Below are 20,269 nucleotides of genomic sequence, written 5' to 3' on the forward strand. Positions count from 1 at the left end.
GCTAAGCCCCCTGGTGATCATGTGTTCTTAATTCTCTAGAAATGGGAAGAATTTGATGAAAACTACACATCTCTTGAAAAGGACCTGGAAATTCTTACATCTACGTTGCCCTCTGTGAGTTTGGTAGAAGAGACGGAGGAAAGATTAGTGGAAAGGATTTCACATTACCAGGTATTTTGCTTCCACTTAAACCATCAGTCATGGTCTCAAGCACTTTGTGTTTTTATTGTGTTTTGACTAAAGTACTTGATTTTGAAGGTGAATGATTTGAATTGAAATGAAATGTTCCTCAAACAACTCACAGTGAGATGTATTTGGGAGAACTGCAGATTTGCTTGTGGGCTTCTCTTCATAACCATGTGCCTGACGTGGGGTCGGGACCTTGGTTTGAGTCCTGACTCTCATTTAGCATTTTGTCAGCTTTCTGTCCCTAAAGTTCAGTGTCTTTATCTATAGAATGTAAGTAATCAAGCTTGTTCTACCTGTCTCTGGAGGTAGAACCTACCTGTCAGCAGGTGTGGACATGAGCTAAAGTATGAGAAGAACTTGGCGAACTATGGGCCTCTGAACATATTTTTAGTCTTATGACAAGTGAAGCCCTGATTGGACAGAGCCTATGAGGAAAACAACAATCTGTTACCTGCCACCAGCATTATAAAGAGACTTCAGACTTGAAATTTTTTCTTGTGTAACGTTTGGTATTGTTATGATCGAAGTCTCTGTGTCTCAGATTTCGATGCCATAGAAAAGATACAACCTTAGCATGGTTTTCAAGTGGCATTGAGAATGTGACCTACAAGATAAGAATAAGTTCTAAATATTTTCAACAGAAACTTGAAATGCTTAGTTTTTACTTTAGAATGTATGTGGTCAGAATCTGGTTGTGTGGTTAGTTGTGTGTGTGTGCTATCAAATATCCACTTTAAAACTTCAAAGACAGGTTTGTTGCCTAACCAGACTGGGTGAAAAATGAAAACGTGAATTACCTGGCAGGGTACCACCATTCCTTGGAGGCACTTAAGTTCCTACAAGGAGCATTTTTCAGAGGCTGGAATGTTGTAGTTATGTTCTCTAGGTGTCTTGAAAGTTTCAATTGATCTTGTTGCCATCTTCACGTATTGAGCCAAACTCAAACATAAATCTGAGTCTTCTGGGACAAGAAGCTGCTTTTTAATTCTTTGTTAGCCTAGGGGTGCAGAAGGTGCCATCTGGACAGCTGAGAGAATGCAGTGAAAAATATAGCTTTTAAACCTTGTGGGATTAAGAAACAGTTCACATTAGCCAACCTGATAGAAGCTTGATTATTTCTCCAAGAGTAGCTGTATACCTTAAACCAGTGGTCCCCAACATTTTTGGCACCAGGGACCAGTTTCATAGAAGATAGTTTTTCTACGGACTGGGTGACGAGATGGTTTCAAGATGATTCAAGTGCATTATATTTATTGTGCACTTTATTTCTATTATTATTACATCAGCTTCACCTCAGATCCTCAGCCTTGACATCCAGGAGGTTAGGGACCCTTGCCTTAAACTACAACCTGTGTTTCTCTTAAGCTTGAAATATTTTTGAAAATGATAGAATTGTTCTAAGACTTTTAAATACATCTGCCAGACTAAAAGAAGACAGATTATCTAGTGAAGCCCATCTCACTGACAGCAGTCCTAAAGTATTATCAGTCTTCTATGTCATGGGGAAGTTTGTATATATCTTGACTGGGGGACATCTATGGGCTGGGAATATAGGGTCAGTCAGTTGTGTGACCTCTGGAGTTGAACAGGCCGTGTTCAATGCTGGTTGTCACCTCATGGGCCAAGTGACTAGTGCAGCCTGACTCTCGGGGACAAAATGAGGAAATTAAAACTTCTCAGAGCTGCTCTAAAGATGAAGTGTCTTGCACTGAAGGCTTAGAAAATTAGAACCATTTATATTTTTAAACTAACATTGAACAGTTTATTCTAGCCTGCAGACTCAAGCAGGAAGAGGGATTTGCAACTAGAGTGGTAGAAAGGGATTGGAGGTGGAATTTTTAATAATTTTTTAAAAGCTTAAGTTAATTGGAAAATAGCAAATGTTCTGTTTTAACCATAATTTATTTTTTAAGATTAAATTTAAGTAACTGTCAGGATATGTCATTAAGCTGAACCCAACAACTGTGGGAGATAATTGCCTTTAGAGAGTTCTCCTCAGGGGATCATTGTATTTGCAGTTTTGAAGAATTTTATTTTTCTTTTCATGAAATTGAATTAGCAGTGTGCTGTTTTAATTTATTCTTCTGAAGTCTTTTTTTCTCCCTCCTGAATCCTTGTATTCAGAAGAATCTCAAAATGAACTCTTCCCCCTACTATTTGGATCTAACGAATAACCCCTACCTACCTACCCCACAAGGTAAAATGCTTCCCGGGGCCCAGACAAGAGAACGGAAATAAAGGCAGCTGAGTGGATGGATATTTGAGGGCTGGTGGGGACAGCAGTGGAGGAGAACCCAGCAGAACAGCCTCTTCTAAAGGAGCTTGCTAAATAGATCTTCCTGTTTTCACAGAGTCACAGGAAATCCTGATTTCTATGTGAAAATTTCTTGATTTTCAGAGTAATCCTTAGGTCACACAAACCCTCTGTGCAAGCTCGCTGTGCCCTGAAGACTGTCACCGTTTTAGTTTCTAGGTGAAAGAATTAAATGATCAGTTCTAAATCTGTGAATTTTCATTTTCTATTGTATGTATAAGTCCATCCAGGAGAAATGCACTAGACACTCTCATCATGAAAGATAATAAGCCATTAATTATGCTCAGCCAGACTGCGAGAGTCTTGAGGGTTATGAAAGTATTATTGTTTCTTTTTTTTTTATTGAAGTATAGTTGATTTACAATGTTGTGCCAATCTCTGCTGTACAGCAAAGTGTTATATACATTTATACATTCTCTTTTAATATATATATTTTTTCCATTATGGTGTCTATCACAGGATATTGAATATAGTTCCCTGTGCTATACATTAGGACCTTGTTTATCCATTCTAAATATGATAGTTTGCATCTGCCAATCCCAAACTCCCAATCCATCTTTCTCTTTCCACCCTGTCCCCCTTGTCAGCCACAGGTCTATTCTCTATGTCTGTGAGTCTGTTTCTATTTTGTACATAGGTTCATTTGTGCTATAGTTTAGATTCCACATATAAGTGATACATGGTATTTGTCTTTCTATTTCTTACTTCACTTAGTATGATTATCTCTAGTTGCATCCATGTTGCAGCAATTGGCATTATTTCATTCTCTTTTATGGCTGAGGAATATCCCATTGTATATATATACCACATCTTCTTTATCAGTTTATCTGTTGATGGACATTTAGGTTGTTTCCATGTTTTGGCTATTGTGAACAATGCTACTATGAACGTGGGGGAAACATATCTTCCCCCCGTTATAGTTTTGTCCAGGGATATGCCCAGAAGTGTAGTTTTGTCCAGGGATGATATTCCCAGAAGTATAGTTTTGTCCATGGATGATATACCCAGAAGTGGAATTGCTGGATCATTCTATCTTGAGTTTTCTGAGGAACCTCCAAACTGTTTTCCATATTGACCTACCTCAACTGTAGGTTTTTCATGAGATATTTGTGAGTTGACTGGCTGATTTAATTTTAAGTAATTCAATCTATGACTTTATTTTTATTAGCAAATAAAAAGAAACATGGATGAGAAGCATGCCCGGCTTTACCAGACTCTGAACGAAGGTAAACAGCTGGTTGCATCCGTGAACTGTCCTGAGCTAGAGGGCCAGATTGCAAAACTGGAAGAGCAGTGGTTGTCCCTAAACAAAAAAATTGATCATGAACTACACAGACTACAAACGCTTCTCAAGCATTTGCTGAGGTATGTTTTCTTAGGGATTGATTGGTGTCAGGTTTTGCTGTGGAGTAAGACCTCAGAAGGGTTCTGCAGTCAGCCACATTTCACATGTCATCCCCCTGTGGTACAATTTTTGATCATCTGAGGCAGTTGGGTCCCTCTTCCAGGCTAAATGGGATCTAGGGTCTCTGATGTTGGTTCATAGGACTCAGGATAATGTGTAATCAGTTTTCTATGGAAACTAGGAGTTATGTTATAAAATTATATACATGTTACCTTTATGTCATGATGTTGCTCTTTCCTACACTCTTCCAAAATTTTTTTAAATCTTAAAAATAATTTTAGCTAATGGAATAGTTTGGAAAAAATCTTTGGAGTTCTTCAGAGAATTTTTTTTTGCTTTAACAGCTCAAATCTTTTATAAAAAATTTTTTTATGAAGTACACTTGATTTACAATGTTGTGTTAATTTCTGGTGTATAGCAAAGTGATTCAGTAATATATGTATGTGTTCTTTTTCATATTCTTTTCCATTATGGTTTACTATAGGATAATGAATATAGTTTTCTGTGCTATACAGTAGGATCTTATTGTTTATCTATTTTATATATATTAATAGTATTATGTTTATGTTAATCTCAAACTCCTAATTTATCCTTCCCCCTCTTTCCTCTTTGGTAATCATAAGTTGTTTCCTATGTCTCTGAGTCTGTTTTTATTTTGTGAATAAGATCATTTTTATCATATTTTAGAACCTTCATGTAAATGATTATCATATGCTATTTGGCTTTCTCTGTCTGACTTATTTCACTCTTGAACCCCTTGAGGAAGGTAGAAAACACAGAATGTTTAACCTGATCTCTTCCCTGCCTCTTAGGGGGCTGTCTTAACCTAAAGAAGTTTAGAAGTTTACCAGAGGGACAGCATTTTGCTTGGATATTTTCATTCTAGCAGATGTATTGGCACCCAGTGAACAGCAGTTTGCTGTTTGTAGCTTATAATAAATAATAACAGCTTATAATAAATGTTGGTTATATTTTTATTGTACACAAATCTATAGAGAACATTTAATGAATAAAAATAATCTCTTTCCTTACCTGTGGGTTTATTTTGGTATAGCTATCATAAATTTTTAAAAGAATATTTTAGACTTTAAAATGCCTCTTTGTTCTTGATTAGTCATTATAGAATCATAGAAAATGACAGAAGCATCAGATTTGGGGCCTGGAATGAAACAGGGTATATAATCCTTTAAAAAATCATGATTTTCTTCTGAATACCAGGGTTGGTCAATACAAGAAATCATACAGTGAAACAGAAGAAAATATGCGGGTATTGCGTATTGTTTATTTCCTTTCTCTCTCGCTTTGCTCCTGTTAGTTATAACAGCGATTCAGATCAGTTAACCAAGTGGTTGGAGTCTTCTCAGCAAACTCTGAACTATTGGAAAGAGCAGTCCCTCAATGTGTCTCAGGACCTGGACACAATCAGAAGCAACATAAACAATTTTTTTGTAAGTTGTAATAGAATATGCTTGAATAATTATTGGTTGGCTGTAAATAGCGGGGGAAAATTATGAGAGTTGATGTGTTTTGTCTCCATAACCTTTATGTGTGGATAAGGAGTAAGACTTGGGCTAATAGCAGCTGTATTCTTCAGACATAGAACGATTTGTTTATTATTGATTTATATGTTTATAGTACTGATAAAGTATATTTTTTAATTGGCCCTATAAATATAGAAATTTAAAACTTACTCTGACATGGAACATGTTTCATAAGTGCAGAAAATATCTCTCCCACCAGCTCCGCCCCAAAACCTCACAAGACACAAGATAATCAATTCATAAATGTTAGTTAATAAATACATGGTTTTAAATTGTTCTTACAGAATTGATATTTCTAAAATGTTACTGTTCTATTGTTTTAAGGTCATTTTTTTTTTTAAGAAAGAGTAGTAACTTTTGTAATATAAATTATACTTCTGAGACCTGTTTGTCTTTTCTCTTAGTCTTTTCTCCACTTTTCATATTTTGTAGCTATCACTCATTTTGGTGTTAAAATGAAAATATTTCTTAAATATACTTGGAAAAAGCTTATAAGTACAGAGGAATAATTTCAAATATTTTAGTTAAAAATTTGTTGCATTTAGTTCACTTAGTATGAACTTTGTGATGTGTTTCATAGTTTCTTTTTAAAGTTGAAATGATTTGGCTGTTTTTAAAAACAATAATCCATTAGATTACAAACCCCTCAAGGGGTAGGAATTTCATCTCTTTTGTTCCCCGCCATATATCTAATGCCTGGAACAGTGCCTGACATTTAGGAAAAATGTGTGTGGGCATACATGTGTGAGTGCATGTATACGTACACACATATACATATAAATATTTACTATTTGAATTCAGTTATTTAGCTTTGAACTCTAATCAGTTATTCTGATTCTTAATTACTCCATGCCATATTTATATATTAAAAGTTTCTCTTTTTTATTATTTATTTATTTAATTTTGGCTTGCTGGGTCTTCGTCACTGCGCGTGGGCTTTCTCTAGTTGTGGCAAGCAGGGTCTACTCTCTAGCTGTGGTGTGCGGGCTTCTCATTATGGTGGCTTCTCTTGTTGCAGAGCACAGGCTCTAGGGTGCATGGGCTCAGTAGTTGCAGCATGTGGAATCTTTCCAGATCAGGGATCGAACCCATGTCCCCTGCATTGGCAGGCAGATTCTGGATCTTTCTAAATTTTAAAACTGTTTGCTTTTAGGAGTTTTCAAAGGAAGTTGATGAAAAGTCCTCCTTGAAGACTGCAGTTCTAAGTACTGGGAACCAACTCCTTCACCTGAAGGAAGCTGATACGGCAACACTGAGAGCTTCTTTGGCACAGTTTGAACAAAAATGGACAGTGCTCATAACTCAGCTTCCAGACATCCAAGAAAAACTTCACCAGGTAAGTATTCAAAGACCCAGCATTTGAATTAGCATCCATTTGTTAATGCACAACTCTTTTAAAATCATTTCTCTGACTCAATAATTTTCATTGACACCACCTTTTTTTTCTCTGGCACCACTGAATATAAGTCTTAATTACTGGACTCTCCTCCAGTGGGATCTTTCTTAAGAGAGAAATCAGGCTTAATTACTTTATTTCCCAGTTTATCTGCACCACTGTGTTAGTTTATGTGAAGGTCGTTGTCATTGTTTTGGGGTCACTTATTCTGAGCTTGAATGCTGGGTTTGTTTTCGTGAGTAACCTGCATAATTATGTGGCGTGACCTTTTATCAAACTAGGTATCATCGTCAGTGATGCCCTGATTCATTTTGTTAACTGCGGGTAATTAAATGGAAATCATTTTGTTTTTGCAGCTTCAGATGGAGAAATTGCCATCTCGTAAAGCAATCATGGAAATGATTGACTGGATGAACAATGTAGAACATCAAACTGAAGATGAAGACTCCGAGCATTCACTGAGTTCTGCATCTCAAGTTAAAAACCTTCTTCAGAAGTACAAGGTAATTATCCAAAAAAAGCCAGAAGCCATTTCATGAAATAAAGAAGGCAGGTCTGTCGGAAAAGAAATACTGAACAAAGAGACATGTAGAATATAATTTAGAAAAGCTGATTCTATCGGTGGGGAATGGGGTAGTGGATGATTCTAAAGAGAGAAGTTAGTATACTTGCTCTTATCCTGCCCAGATTCTTTTGGTAGCTCCCATGACCACAGTACAGAATCTGAGATTTCAACTGGCTCTGGCCTCTCTTTTCCTCTCCAGCCTCATCTCTTCATTTTTCCACGTAAACCCTGAACTCCTCCTGAACCAAGTTCTTTGCGGTCCCTCCACTGCTCCTGGGGCTCTCCCACTAGTGTTTTTGTATGTGCTGTACCTTCGGCCTAGGAATTCTAGTGTCCCACTTTTAGCCGTAGGAATCTTCTTAGTCATCCTTCCAGAGTCAGTTCAAGTGTCTCCTCATTTGGAAATCTGACTCTCCCAGCCAGATCAGTGTACTTTCCAGGATTAGGTGTCTGCATGGTGCTATCAATAGTTCCTATCACCCGGTATTATAATTATTGAGTTGGCCAAAAAGTTTGTTCCAGTTTTTCTATCACATCTTATGGAAAAACCGGAATGAAATTTTTGGCCAAGAAGCGGTGGCAAGAATACACAGAAGAATTGTACAAAAAAGATCTTCACGACCCAGATAATCACGATGGTGTGATCACTCACCTAGAGCCAGACATCCTGAAATGTGAATTGAAGTGGGCCTTAGGAAGCATCACTACGAACAAAGCTAGTGGAAGTGATGGAATTCCAGTTGAGCTATTTCAAATCCTGAAAGATGATGCTGTGAAAGTGCTGCACTCGATATGCCAGCAAATCTGGAAAACTCAGCAGTGGCCACAGGACTGGAAAAGGTCAGTTTTCATTCCAATCCCAAAGAAAGGCAATGCCAAAGAATGCTCAAACTACCGCACGATTACCCTCATCTCACAAGCTAGTAAAGTAATGCTTAAAATTCCCCAAGCCAGGCTTCAGCAATACGTGAACCGTGAACTTCCAGATGTTCAAGCTGGTTTTAGAAAAGGCAGAGGAACCAGAGATCAAATTGCCAACATCCGATAGATCATCGAAAAAGCAAGAGAGTTCCAGAATAACATCTATTTCTGCTGTATTGACTATGCCAAAGGCTTTGACTGTGTGGATCACAATAAACTGTGAAAAATTCTGAAAGAGATGGGAGTACCAGACCACCTGACCTGCCTCTGGAGAAACCTGTATGCAAGTCAGAAAGCAACAGTTAGAACTGGACATGGAACAACAGACTGGTTCCAAATAGGAAAAGGAGTACGTCAAGGCTGTATATTGTCATCCTGCTTACTTAACTTATATGCAGAGTACATCATGAGAAACGCTGGCCTGGAGGAAGCACAAGCTGGAATCAAGATTGCCAGGAGAAATATCAATAACCTCAGATATGTGGATGACACCACCCTTATGGCAGAAAGTGAAGAAGAACTAAAGAGCCTCTTGATGAAAGTGAAAGAGGAGAGTGAAAAAGCTGGCTTAAAGCTCAACATTCAGAAAACTAAGATCATGGGATCTGGTCCCATCACTTCATGGGAAATAGATGGGGAAACAGTGTCAGACTTTATTTTTCTGGGCTCCAAAATCACTGCAGATGGTGATTGGAGCCATGAAATTAAAAGATGCTTACTCCTGGGAAGGAAAGTTATGACCAACCTAGACAGCATATTAAAAAGCAGAGACATTACTTTGCCAACAATGGTCCGTCTAGTCAAGGCTATGGTTTTTCCAGTGGTCATGTATGGATGTGAGAGTTGGATTATAAAGAAAGCTGAGCGCCAAAGAATTGATGCTTTTGAACTGTGGTGCTGGAGAAGACTCTTGAGAGTCCCTTGGACTGCAAGGAGATCCAACCAGTCCATCCTAAAGGAGATCAGTCCTGGGTGTTCATTGGAAGGACTGATGTTGAAGCTGAAACTCTAATACTTTCGCCACCTGATGCAAAGAGCTGACTCATTGGAAAAGACCCTGATGCTGGGAAAGATTGAGGGCAGGAGGAGAAGGGGATGATGGAGGATGAGATGGCTGGATGGCATCACCAACTCAATCAATGGACATGGGTTTGGGTGGACTCCAGGAATTGGTGATGGACAGGGAGGCCTGGCGTGCTGCAGTTCATGGGGTCACAAAGAGTCCGACATGACTGAGCGACTGAACTGAACTGAACTGAATGTTTCCTTACCTGCCCATCTCCCCACCTTGACTTCGCTTCTTGAGAGCAGGGGCTTCTCCTTTACCTCCCGAAAACAGCACATCCAGCACAATAACTGGCATCCAATAGGTATTAAGTAAATGTTCCTTGGATAAGGGAATGGGTAAGGAAAACTTGATATCCTTCTACAAATAGATAGGAATGTGGACTTCTCCATGATATTCAATTTCAAGTAGATTTACCTAACATTTAACAAGCCACATGCAAATACTTATTGTGTGCCAGCAAGGTGTTTGCCACTAGGAACACAGAGATGAATGAATACTCCCGTCATTGCTTTCCAAGACCTCATAGGCTAATAGATCTAGCCTCTGGTCCAGTAAAGAACCTGCCTGCCAATGCAGGAGACATAGGAGATGTGGGTTCAATCCTTGGGTTGGGAAGATCCGCTGGAGGCAGAAATGGCAACCCACTCCATTGTTCTTGTCTGAAGTATCCCAATGACAAAGGAGCCACCCAGGCTACAGTCCATAGGGTCGCAAAGAGTCAGACACAACTGCTGTGACTTAGCACAGGCAGAAAATGAATGGCTTAACCACAAAGCAAGATATTAGTAAGGATTTTCTTTTTAACTCCTATCCCATCCTAACTTCAGTGAGTAGTAGAATCTGTAGGGCGACTATGTGTATTTTTCTCACAGGCTCTAGTAACCTAGCACATAACTTGGTTTTCCCCTAGATGTCTCCAATGGAGGTGGTCAAACTTGCCGGGATAAACCCAACAAGTATTAGGCTTGAAAGAAACATGCTTGGCCCTAGGAGGGTTTAGGATTGTTCTAGAACTTAAAGTCATCCAAACTCGGAGGCTCCCTAGACAGTCCCCGGGGGAACAGAGAAGCTGCCTAAACTGGCAGAGTTCCTTAAAGGTGTCTTGGGTTTTCTGAGAGTTTTAACTTCAGGCTTCCCATCCGGTCATTTCCATGAGCCCACAGAATGACTCTGAATTCCAATGTAGCTCTCAGGAAGCCTCCTTCAGGAACCACTTGTCAGATCCTGGGTCTTGATTTTGGTTCCTATGATTCTACCACCATTCATGGTGCCATCTTTGATTTTTCAGTCTGTTTGAAAGCCATGAGTCTCTCTGTTCCAGAAATGTGTAATTCTCAATAAGGCTCTCCACTCAAAGCGCACACCCAGTGGGGTTGGGGAGGGATAAAATGTAAGTCCGGACAGGTGCCCCTTGATGCCCAGTGGCAGCCTGGGGCCCTCTACAGCACAACAAAGAGGAGATCCAGTTCCTCTAACCTGCTTCAGTTCAGGTGTTGGTGGTTCAATTTTGTTTTCTTTGTTTTAGGAGTTTAGAATGGAAATGGACTATAAACAATGGATAGTTGACTTTGTAAACCAGTCGTTACTTCAGTTAAGCACCTGTGATGTAGAAAGTAAGCGCTATGAGAGAACAGAGTTTGCAGAGCACCTGGGAGAGATGAACCGCCAGTGGCAGCGGGTCCATGGAGCCCTGAATGGCAAGGTGAGCTCATGGTCATAGTTTGATGTATCATTTGGCCTTCACAAAATTCCACTTTCTGAAAAATTTAAAAAGACATTTACTAGTCTTCCCTGGTGGTCCAGTGGTTACGAGTCCATGCTTCCACTGCAAGGAGTGCAAATCCAATCCCTTGTCAGGGAATTAAAATCTTGCATGCTGCACAGAGCGGCCAAAAATAAATAAATAAACTAAAAAAATAAATACATGGACATTTGTGTGGTTAACTTACAGTCAAACCTAATAATCATCTCAATTCTAGCCCCTTTTAAATCCAGAGCTTCAGCATTCTCCATTGGTGCATTTAAGAGTGGGAAATAGTTGTTTTTTTTTTTAATAAATTTATTTATTTTAGTTGGGGGCTAATTACTTTACAATATTGTAGTAGTTTTGGCCATACATTGACATGAATCAGCCATGGGTTTACATGCGTTCCCCCTCTTGGACCCCCCTCCCCCCTCCCTCCCCATCCCATCCCTCTGGGTCATCCCATTGCCCCAGCCCTGAGCATTTGTCTCATGCATCAAACCTGGAATAGTGTTCTGTTTTACATATGATAATATACATGTTTCAGTGCTATTCTCCCAGAACGTCCCATCCTCACCTTCTCCCTCAGAGTCCATAAGACTGTTCTATGCATTTGTGTCTCTCATTCTGTCTCGCATATAGGGTTATCATTGCCATTTTTCAAATTCCATATATATGCATTAGTATACTGTATTGGTGTTTTTCTTTCTGGCTTACTTCACTCTGTATAATGGGCTCCAGTTTCATCCATCTCAATAGAACCAATTCAAATGTATTTTTTTTAATGGCTGAGTAATATTCCATTGTGTATATGTACCACAGCTTCCTTATCCATTCGTCTGCTGATGGACATCTAGGTTGCTTCCATGTCCTGGCTATTGTAAACAGTGCTGCAATGAACATTGGGGTACACACGTCTCTTTCAATTCTGGTTTCCTCGGTGTATATGCCCAGCAGTGGGATTGCTGGGTCATATGGCAGTTCTATTCCCAGTTTTTTAAGGAATCTCCACACTGTTCTCCATAGTGGCTGTACTAGTTTGCATTCCCAAGAGTGGGAAATAGTTTTTAATATTTCTTTGTGGTATCTTGGTGGGAAATTGAGTTTGGCAAGTGAAGAGGAGACATGTTATTTAAGAAAATGTCAAGTATTGCATGAGGGTACTAAATGGTCAGAGGTTTTGACATTTTCTTTGAAAGTAGATGTTCAAAAGCAGCAAAGCTATTTCAGCGTTAGAAGGACTATAAAAAGGAAGAAAAATGTATATGACTTCTTGTTATATTTTTATTCCATGACTGAAAAGACTAAGGAAACTTACTCTTGGGAAAATATTTAATATTCATATATAATAGTGAAATTTGTTGATTTCTTTGTTGTGTGGAAAATGCATACAAATAGATTTATACAATTAAGTTTAAGTACATGAATGAACAAAGAAGATAAACAGATAATTTACAAAAGAGAAAATTATAATTAGCAAATAAACATGAAAAGGTTACAGCTTTGACAGCTGAAATAAACATTAATAACATTATACGCTTACTAAACTAGAACAAGATGGAGATAAAAGCCCAAAGCGTTCACATTCATGCATTGCAGATAATGGCTTCAATACCCTTTTGGAAAGCCTTCAGAAAATTTCAAGAACCATAATAATCATCTTACTTCTTAAAACAGCAATCCACTTCTTATACATTTATCTAAAGTAGATAGTCCTTCAAAAAGGAACAGATATGTGCACAAAGTGTTCAATTCAACATTACTTATTCTGGTGAAAAATTTAGACTGCTTGAATTTCCAACTTGAGAGAAATGTTAATAATTAATCATATGGTGTCCATTTGATGAGATATCGAGCATCCTTTTAAGTGAATGCAAGTCATGACAGCAAGTGCCTGTGGCATATGAAAAGGAGTATTAAACTTTATATATACTGTGATTGTAACCTAATAAACATTGTGAGTATTAGAAATGAGAAGAATCACAGACTGAAAAAATACTACTTTATTAAGTTGATGCATTATTTGTGATATTCTTTATACTGACAGTTTTTAAGTAAGTCCAATAAAGAGAGTCTGGAAAAAAAAATTTCTTAGGCTTTACATATATCAATAGATGATGCAGTGAAAAAATATTGAGTGTTAGCAACATGAGTCTGTTTCCCAAAGATACTGTGGCACTCCAGAAGAGCCAGTATTCTTAGCAGGTTAGCTTTCATTTCAAATGTCAGATTTTTTTTAAAAGGAGATTATAATTCTTATTTCCTGGTTTATGAATCTTTATTCCAAAAATTATTGGGAAATCTTATGCAAAATGTTAGAAATATGAGAGGAAACAAAAGTAACCTCTTAAAGATATCATAACATTCACATTTTAAAGCATGTAGTTGAAAATAAGAAAATTTTATTTTCTTATTCATAACTGGTAGATACAACATTTAGAACAACTTTTGGAAAGTATCACTGAGAACGAAAACAAAATACAGATTCTGAACAACTGGATGGAGGCCCAAGAGGAGAGACTGAAAACTTTACAAAAGCCTGAAAGTGTGATCTCGGTACAGAAGACGCTCCTGGATTGTCAGGTGAGAAGGTGCACAGCTCAGGCTGTTAGCTACCCCTCCTCCCCCAGGGAGCAACTCAAGCTGCCGCAGTTTCTGAGGGTTCTCCTCCAGCCCCCAGCTCCTTACTTTCTTATATAACATAGAGAAGTGTCCATGTGTTTTATAGAATTGCAAAATGCTATTTTTTTTTTTTGATAAGCAGAAAAAGCTATTTTCATGGTTATTGTGGTTCTTAAGAGATTTGAATGTTATTCCTAAGGAAAAAATGTTGGGAGTTCCATCGCAGTCCAGTGGTTGGGATTCAGTGCTTTCTCTGCTGTGGCCCAGGTTGACTCCCTGGTAGGAGAACTGAGATCCCACAAGACGCATGGTGTGGCCAAATAAAAAAAAAAAAAAGTTGCAAGGGAATTTTGATTTAGATGTTTTCTAATATTTGTGTTTTTATTAATTTATCTACTGTTTACAAAATTATTCTGGTCTCCATGGTTTTTATTATTTCATGCTGTTTCTTCAGAGGAAAATGGTTTTCTTTTACCTACTGTGTAATGTGTTCTAAAAGGGGTGCTTTTTCCCTTGGAAACCCTGTCTAAATCCCGTTTGGACCGGAGCATGTTGGCCATGCCCTTCTTTCATTCAGTCATCATTCTCCAGGTCACTCAGTCTTTAAGGTCCCTCACCTAGCTCCCCACTGCCCTGATTGTGTCACTCCTCTTGGGAGCTGTCCCCAGGTTCCTCGGCTTCTGCATCGCCTACACGAAGACATGACTCTCCTCACTGTTGGGTGGAAAGTCAGCTCAGACCCCAATTCTACTTAGAAATTTACAAAATAATACTCAATAGAATATGGGTGGCAACACCACCATATGGGGTCGTTCATTTTCAGATGGTCACATCCCATTTCTGACCACCTACTAGCCACTTCCACTTTGTTGTTTGTTGTTGTTCAGTCGCTGTGTCGTGTCGGACTCTTTTGCGACTCCATGGACGGTAGCCTGCCAGGCTCCTCTGTCCATGAGATTTTCCAGTCAAGAATTCTGGAATGGGTTGCCATTTCCTCACATACAACTCCTGACTGGAAACTCAGTCCTACAGTACCCCCAACAGGCCACCCTGGTTTCACTGGAGTTCTAAGTTATTAATGCCTGGGATGTCATCACCATTTTCCAGATAAGGAAATGCAGGTTGAAGGTTTGATGACTTTATGCTTGGTCCAACAGCCAGTACCAGGCAGATATGGAATGGAAACTATATCTCCTAGACTCTTTCTACTATTCCATGATGATAAGGGCTTGCTACCTAGACTCTTCTAAAGTTTAGAGCCACATAATAACGGAAAATTCATCCTGTACTTGTGTATATTCATATTGTAAAACTTCATTGTAAAAATTGAAGAGTGGCATATGGTTAAAATGTCTTTTGTGTAATGTTATTTTTTTATATATTCTAATGGCATTTTTACTTGAAAAGTGCACACTCCTATCTCTTACCCTTATTAATCATTTTGTAGTATTGCACATATGAAACCTTTTTCCTCTGGCCTTTCCAGGATATAGAAAATCAACTTGCAATTAAATCCAAAGCATTGGATGAGTTGAGACAAAATTACCTGACTTTGGAGAGTGGGACAGCGCCATTATTGGAAGACACAGCATCCAAAATTGATGAGCTATTTCAAAAGAGAAACAATGTTATGAACCAGGTACTAGAATTCATTCAAAGTGTACCATTTCTTTTCAGATATCCTTCTTTTATCTTATTTGTTGTTTATTGGTGAATACTTGCTCTATACCAAAACTGGAAAAATTGCTGAGAAAAATACTGAAGTGAAGTAGAGAAACATATTTCAAATCTCATGGGTTTTTTTCCCCCCTTCACTGGATAATTAGAGGTAAAATCACCAAAGTCCCACATCCTTGGCAAGCTTGAAGTTCACTTGGTTATCTTTATTTTGTCTAATACACTCACATGCTCAAAAGTGTCTCCAGCCTACCCCCCAAACCCTACAGAGCAGCTGGCATTGTCTGCTGGTCAGATATACAGGAACAGCCATAAAGAAGCAGCTCAGATTGCCCACTCCCAGGGAGATACCCCGGGGGTGGGGTGGGGTGTGTATGGTTCTGTCCCATGTAGCCTCTGTTAAGCTGGAAGCATGGTCAGCATAGGAAAAGCTCCAGAGGTGGAGAAATGGCATGTGGTGAAGAGAAAGTGTATAAGAGTGTGGAAGACATCTGCTGATTGTGTCAAGGCATGTCAAAGTCTGCATTTACCTCTTCCAGCAGAAGAGCGCCAAGAGAAAAAGCACAGTCATCCTCAGCCTCTTCAACTTTGACATCTCCCCACAATTGGAGGGAGAAAGTGTAAACAGTAACCTATTATAAGTGTGTCCTTGTTTCCCAGAGAGTCCTTATTGTGGATTATTTGTCATTTACTAAAATCTACTTTCATCCATTTATTTCAAGAGAGAATTGGGAGGAACCTCTATAAATGAAATCCATAGGTAACCTTCAGCCTCATTCCCCTGCCCAGAACTCAGGCAGCAAAGTAGGGATGAGCTTAACATATCTTCTGTGATTCGTTTGTTAACAGATCTTTTATGAGGTACTGTGATCACTGCCAAGGGTACAGTGATAAACAAGAAAATAAATGGTTCTTACCCTCAAAATGCTTCAGGCTACAGAAGGATACCTGTAGTAAAAGGATGGAGTAACAAATGTTGACAGGGATATGAAGACATTGAAACCTCCTACACTGCTGAGACTGTGTATAGGTTTTTTCCATAAATAGATGCTTTCAGTTCTCTTGGGTATATACCTAAGAGTAGAATCAGTGGGTCACATGGTAACTCTATACAGCATTTAACTTGCTGAGGGACTGCCAAATATGTCTATAGAGACTGCACACCTTTATGTTTACATCACAGTGTATGAGGGATCCAATTTTTCCCTGGTTTCGCCAACATTAGTTTTTATTGAACTTTGAGTACAGCCATTCTAGTGGATGTGAAGTGGGATCTTGTGGTTTTGATTTATGTTTCTCTAATGACTGTGGATGTTGTGTGTCTTTTCATATGCTTGTTGGTCATTTGTATATCTTCTTTAGAGAGATGTCTATTCAATCCCTTGTCTATTTTTTAGTTGGTTGTCTTTTTATTGTTGCGATATAAGTGTTCTTCTCTACATAATACATAAAAATTTTTACACTTACATGTTTTCAGTTGTATCAGGAATCATTTAAATGCTTCAAATTTCAACTTTTCATAATTATCAAAACACATTGAAAGATAAAATACAGCCACCATTGCATTTCTTCCCACTTTGCACTTACACATCGTTTTGGCCAAACATGTTGCCCTTCAGTTTATGCCTGCTCTGCAGGAGTACCCAGACTTAAGGGCCAGTTAACCCAGGTAACCCTTTACATTTATAATGCTTTATAGTTTTCAGAGCATTTTCACAAACACTACTTCTTTCTTTATGTTTTCTTTTATCTGTTCTGTGGATGAAAAAGCAGACTTAAGGATTAAATACCTTGCCCAAGGCCAGAAAGTTAATAGGGTGTCACTGAAATGTGACATCTCAGATTCTGATTCCTCACTCAGTGTTTTTTCCCTGGTCTGCCCCTCTGTAGGCTGAACTCTCTCTATGCCGATCCTCTGGTCTCAGGGCTGTTTTCCATTCACCTATTCTAAAACTTAACCTTCTTTGATATTTCTTGTTCATTTACCCACCTTCAGTGAATCATTGAAGCTCCACTCTGAAGTTAAAATACCTAACTTGGATACAGTGGTAGAATCCTTAGAAGAGAAGAAAAAGATGAGTGAGCCTCTTGTTGATGATGATTTCCTAAATATGTTTCTACCTTTTTGTATAGGTCAATGAGCTCAAGACCTCCATGCAGTCTGTTTTACAGGAGTGGAAAATTTATGATAAACTCTATGATGAAGTGAATATGATGACAATCCGATTCTGGTACTGCATGGAACACAGCAAGCCCATTGTTTTATCATTAGAGGCCTTAAGGTGCCAGGTGCAGAACCTTCAGGTAAATTAACCAGATCTTGGTACAGTGCAGAAAATCTCCAGTGGAAGAAAGCATAGGTGTGGACACAATTGCTGTTATGTTTTCCAGAGAGAAACATGAAACAGTATTTTAAACAGCAGCATCAAAAGTATAACTTGAAATTTCAAAATGAATTACGTGAACCCAATGAGTGAGACTTTGTAAATACGTACTGTGAATTTTTCTTCACCTTTCATGTTCATATTATTTCACAATTTAAAGGTTTTGGTTTGGGGTGTTGGGTTGTTTTTTTTTTTTTAGTATACAATTTTAAGTTCTAGCCTCAAATGAAAGGATACCTTCTCGGTTTTATCCTTCACATTTGTAATAATTTATGGCTGACATATTGGGGTTTAAGTGTTAATATTACCGTAATATAGTGGCAAGTGTCTCTGGATGAGTCGTTCTGAAGCTGACATACCTGCTCTGTCCTCCTAGACTCTTCAAGACGAAGCTGAGAGCAATGAAGGGAGTTGGAAGAAACTCCAGGAGGTGATTGGAAAACTCAAAGAGTACTGCCCCTCAGTTGCTGAAATAATTCAAGAGAAATGCCAAAATACTCACACAAGGTATGCTTCAAGATGCAACTTGAATGATAGAGCAGATTTTTTTATCTTCTTAAGAAAGATAAGTGAGATTTTTTTATCTTATTAAGCCTTCTTAATCATCTGAGGTAACTGGTTTCATACTATTCTGGTCTCTCCTGCTTGAAAGGATCTAGTTCATGTAAGATTTGGTATTGTGAAATCTATTGTACTTGCCTTGTACAAGTGTTTGGTATAATCAGTCTAGAACTAAGTACAGCCCTAGTATAGCCACTTTCAGTGGATAAAGGCTAAATGCTCCATGTGATCCTCACAGGCACTGAAAAAGCAGGCAGAAACGGACTGAGGGGTGGCCAGAAGGGCAACCTGTCTTATTGGAAACATTATAAGGTGGAAGAAAGGGGATGTTAGAGTACCTCTCAGGAGATATTTGTGAGACTTGGAGGAATTCTTTGATGACCTGCTTATGATTGAAAGCTCCTTCTAAGGAGGATGGTCCTGCTTAATTCTGAGGCTTTTGCTGTATGGGATATGAAAGGGAAAGAAAGTGAGGTGGCTCAGCCGTGTCTGACTCTTTGCGACCCCATGGACTGTAGCCTACCAGACTCCTCTGTCCATGGGATTTTCCAGGCAAGAGTACTGGAGTGGGGTGCCATATGAAAGCTGGCTCAAAGCTGATTTGCACCAGACAGTGGTGATAAGATTAAGCCACGCTCGGTGATCTTCTCCACCCGTCCTCCATGCACATTCAGCCTCTCCTATGAACCAGCTTGGAACAAGTGTTGAATAAGGGACACCACATTTATGCGCCCTGCAGTGGTGTCCTGAGCTCTCAATCCAGTCCTTAGTGGAAGGAGGGGGAGAAGGGAGGGTAAAGAGGAGCACAGACACGTATCTGATTTCACATACAGTGTTGGGACCACCCTCAAAACATTCGGTGGTGGTGCAGGTTACTATTAAAGGGAATGGGTTGTCACCACTGCACAGACTCATTCAGTTGTTAATACAAGAATATATCAGCAGTCATATTGAAAAAGACTGAAGAAAATGGCACTAAAATGCGAATAGTAGTTATCTCTAGATTACTGAGATATCAGGTGTTTTTTTTTTTTTTTTTTTTTTGCTCTCTCTATAGATATGTGGGTAGATAGGTAGATAATCTCAATATAGGTGTGGATAGATTAAACATACATGTTTTGTGGGGGGGTATGAGCATATGTTGTATTTATAACTGGATGATCTTATTTTTAAAACAGATGGTTTTGAGAAAATTTGTGACATACATAAAAGTAAAACAATTATGCCATTTTTTACCTTTTTCGCCCATTTAGCGCAGCCACTGATATTGTGAAACAATCATTCTCACTTGCTTCGGGTGAGAATGTAAATATTATAATGTTTTCAGAAAGCAGTTTGAACACATACCTATAACCTTAAAAATATTTACATATTTATATTCTTTGACCCAATAATTCTCTAAAAAAATCTAGTGTAAAACCAATATCTTTAAATACAGAAAAAGACCTTTAAATAAAGTTGTATCTGAGTGTTATATTTGGATGCAAAAAGTGAAAATTACTTCAATATTCATACTAAATTGGAATTTGGCAATTAAAAAACAGACCATGTATAGACCATTATGTACATCCATTTAAAATTAGGCTTATTTTAAGTTAAGTGGGAAAGGAAGGCAAGATGTTACAGTCCATAGTATGGATTAAAAACAAATTTTTAATTTCTACCCTTTTTTAATTTTTCAGTTTTAATAAAATGAAAAATGTATTACAGAAAATGTTTTTCTTATTAAGATTTTTAGTTTTTGTAGCAGTTTGACAGTACATCTGAGATCCAAAAAAATCCATACAACCAATGAATGTGCCAGCCCCACAAAATTAGCTAATTTTCATGGATGCAAAAATACTTTTATTATTTGCCATTGTTCATAATTTGGTGATGTCT

At 38.4% G+C, this 20,269-nt stretch overlaps 1 protein-coding gene across 4 annotated transcripts in view; it reads left to right on the plus strand.

Moving 5' to 3' along the window:
* Nucleotides 1-20,269, plus strand: part of SYNE2 (spectrin repeat containing nuclear envelope protein 2) — a 315,802-nt gene that overhangs the window by 234,733 nt on the left and 60,800 nt on the right. For all 4 annotated transcript variants that reach the window (XM_081509857.1, XM_081509858.1, XM_081509859.1 and 1 more), the window contains exons 78-87: nt 40-171; nt 3,672-3,868; nt 5,224-5,356; nt 6,603-6,785; nt 7,202-7,348; nt 10,926-11,102; nt 13,572-13,727; nt 15,253-15,405; nt 17,577-17,747; nt 18,204-18,334. In XM_081509857.1, coding sequence (XP_081365983.1) covers nt 40-171; nt 3,672-3,868; nt 5,224-5,356; nt 6,603-6,785; nt 7,202-7,348; nt 10,926-11,102; nt 13,572-13,727; nt 15,253-15,405; nt 17,577-17,747; nt 18,204-18,334 — 1,580 coding nt within the window. The remainder of the gene's footprint in view (nt 1-39; nt 172-3,671; nt 3,869-5,223; nt 5,357-6,602; nt 6,786-7,201; nt 7,349-10,925; nt 11,103-13,571; nt 13,728-15,252; nt 15,406-17,576; nt 17,748-18,203; nt 18,335-20,269) is intronic.

The sequence above is a fragment of the Giraffa tippelskirchi genome, chromosome 7, assembly GCF_054371585.1.
Source record: "Giraffa tippelskirchi isolate mGirTip1 chromosome 7, T2T-mGirTip1v1.2.pri, whole genome shotgun sequence".
Classification (NCBI taxonomy): domain Eukaryota; kingdom Metazoa; phylum Chordata; class Mammalia; order Artiodactyla; family Giraffidae; genus Giraffa; species Giraffa tippelskirchi.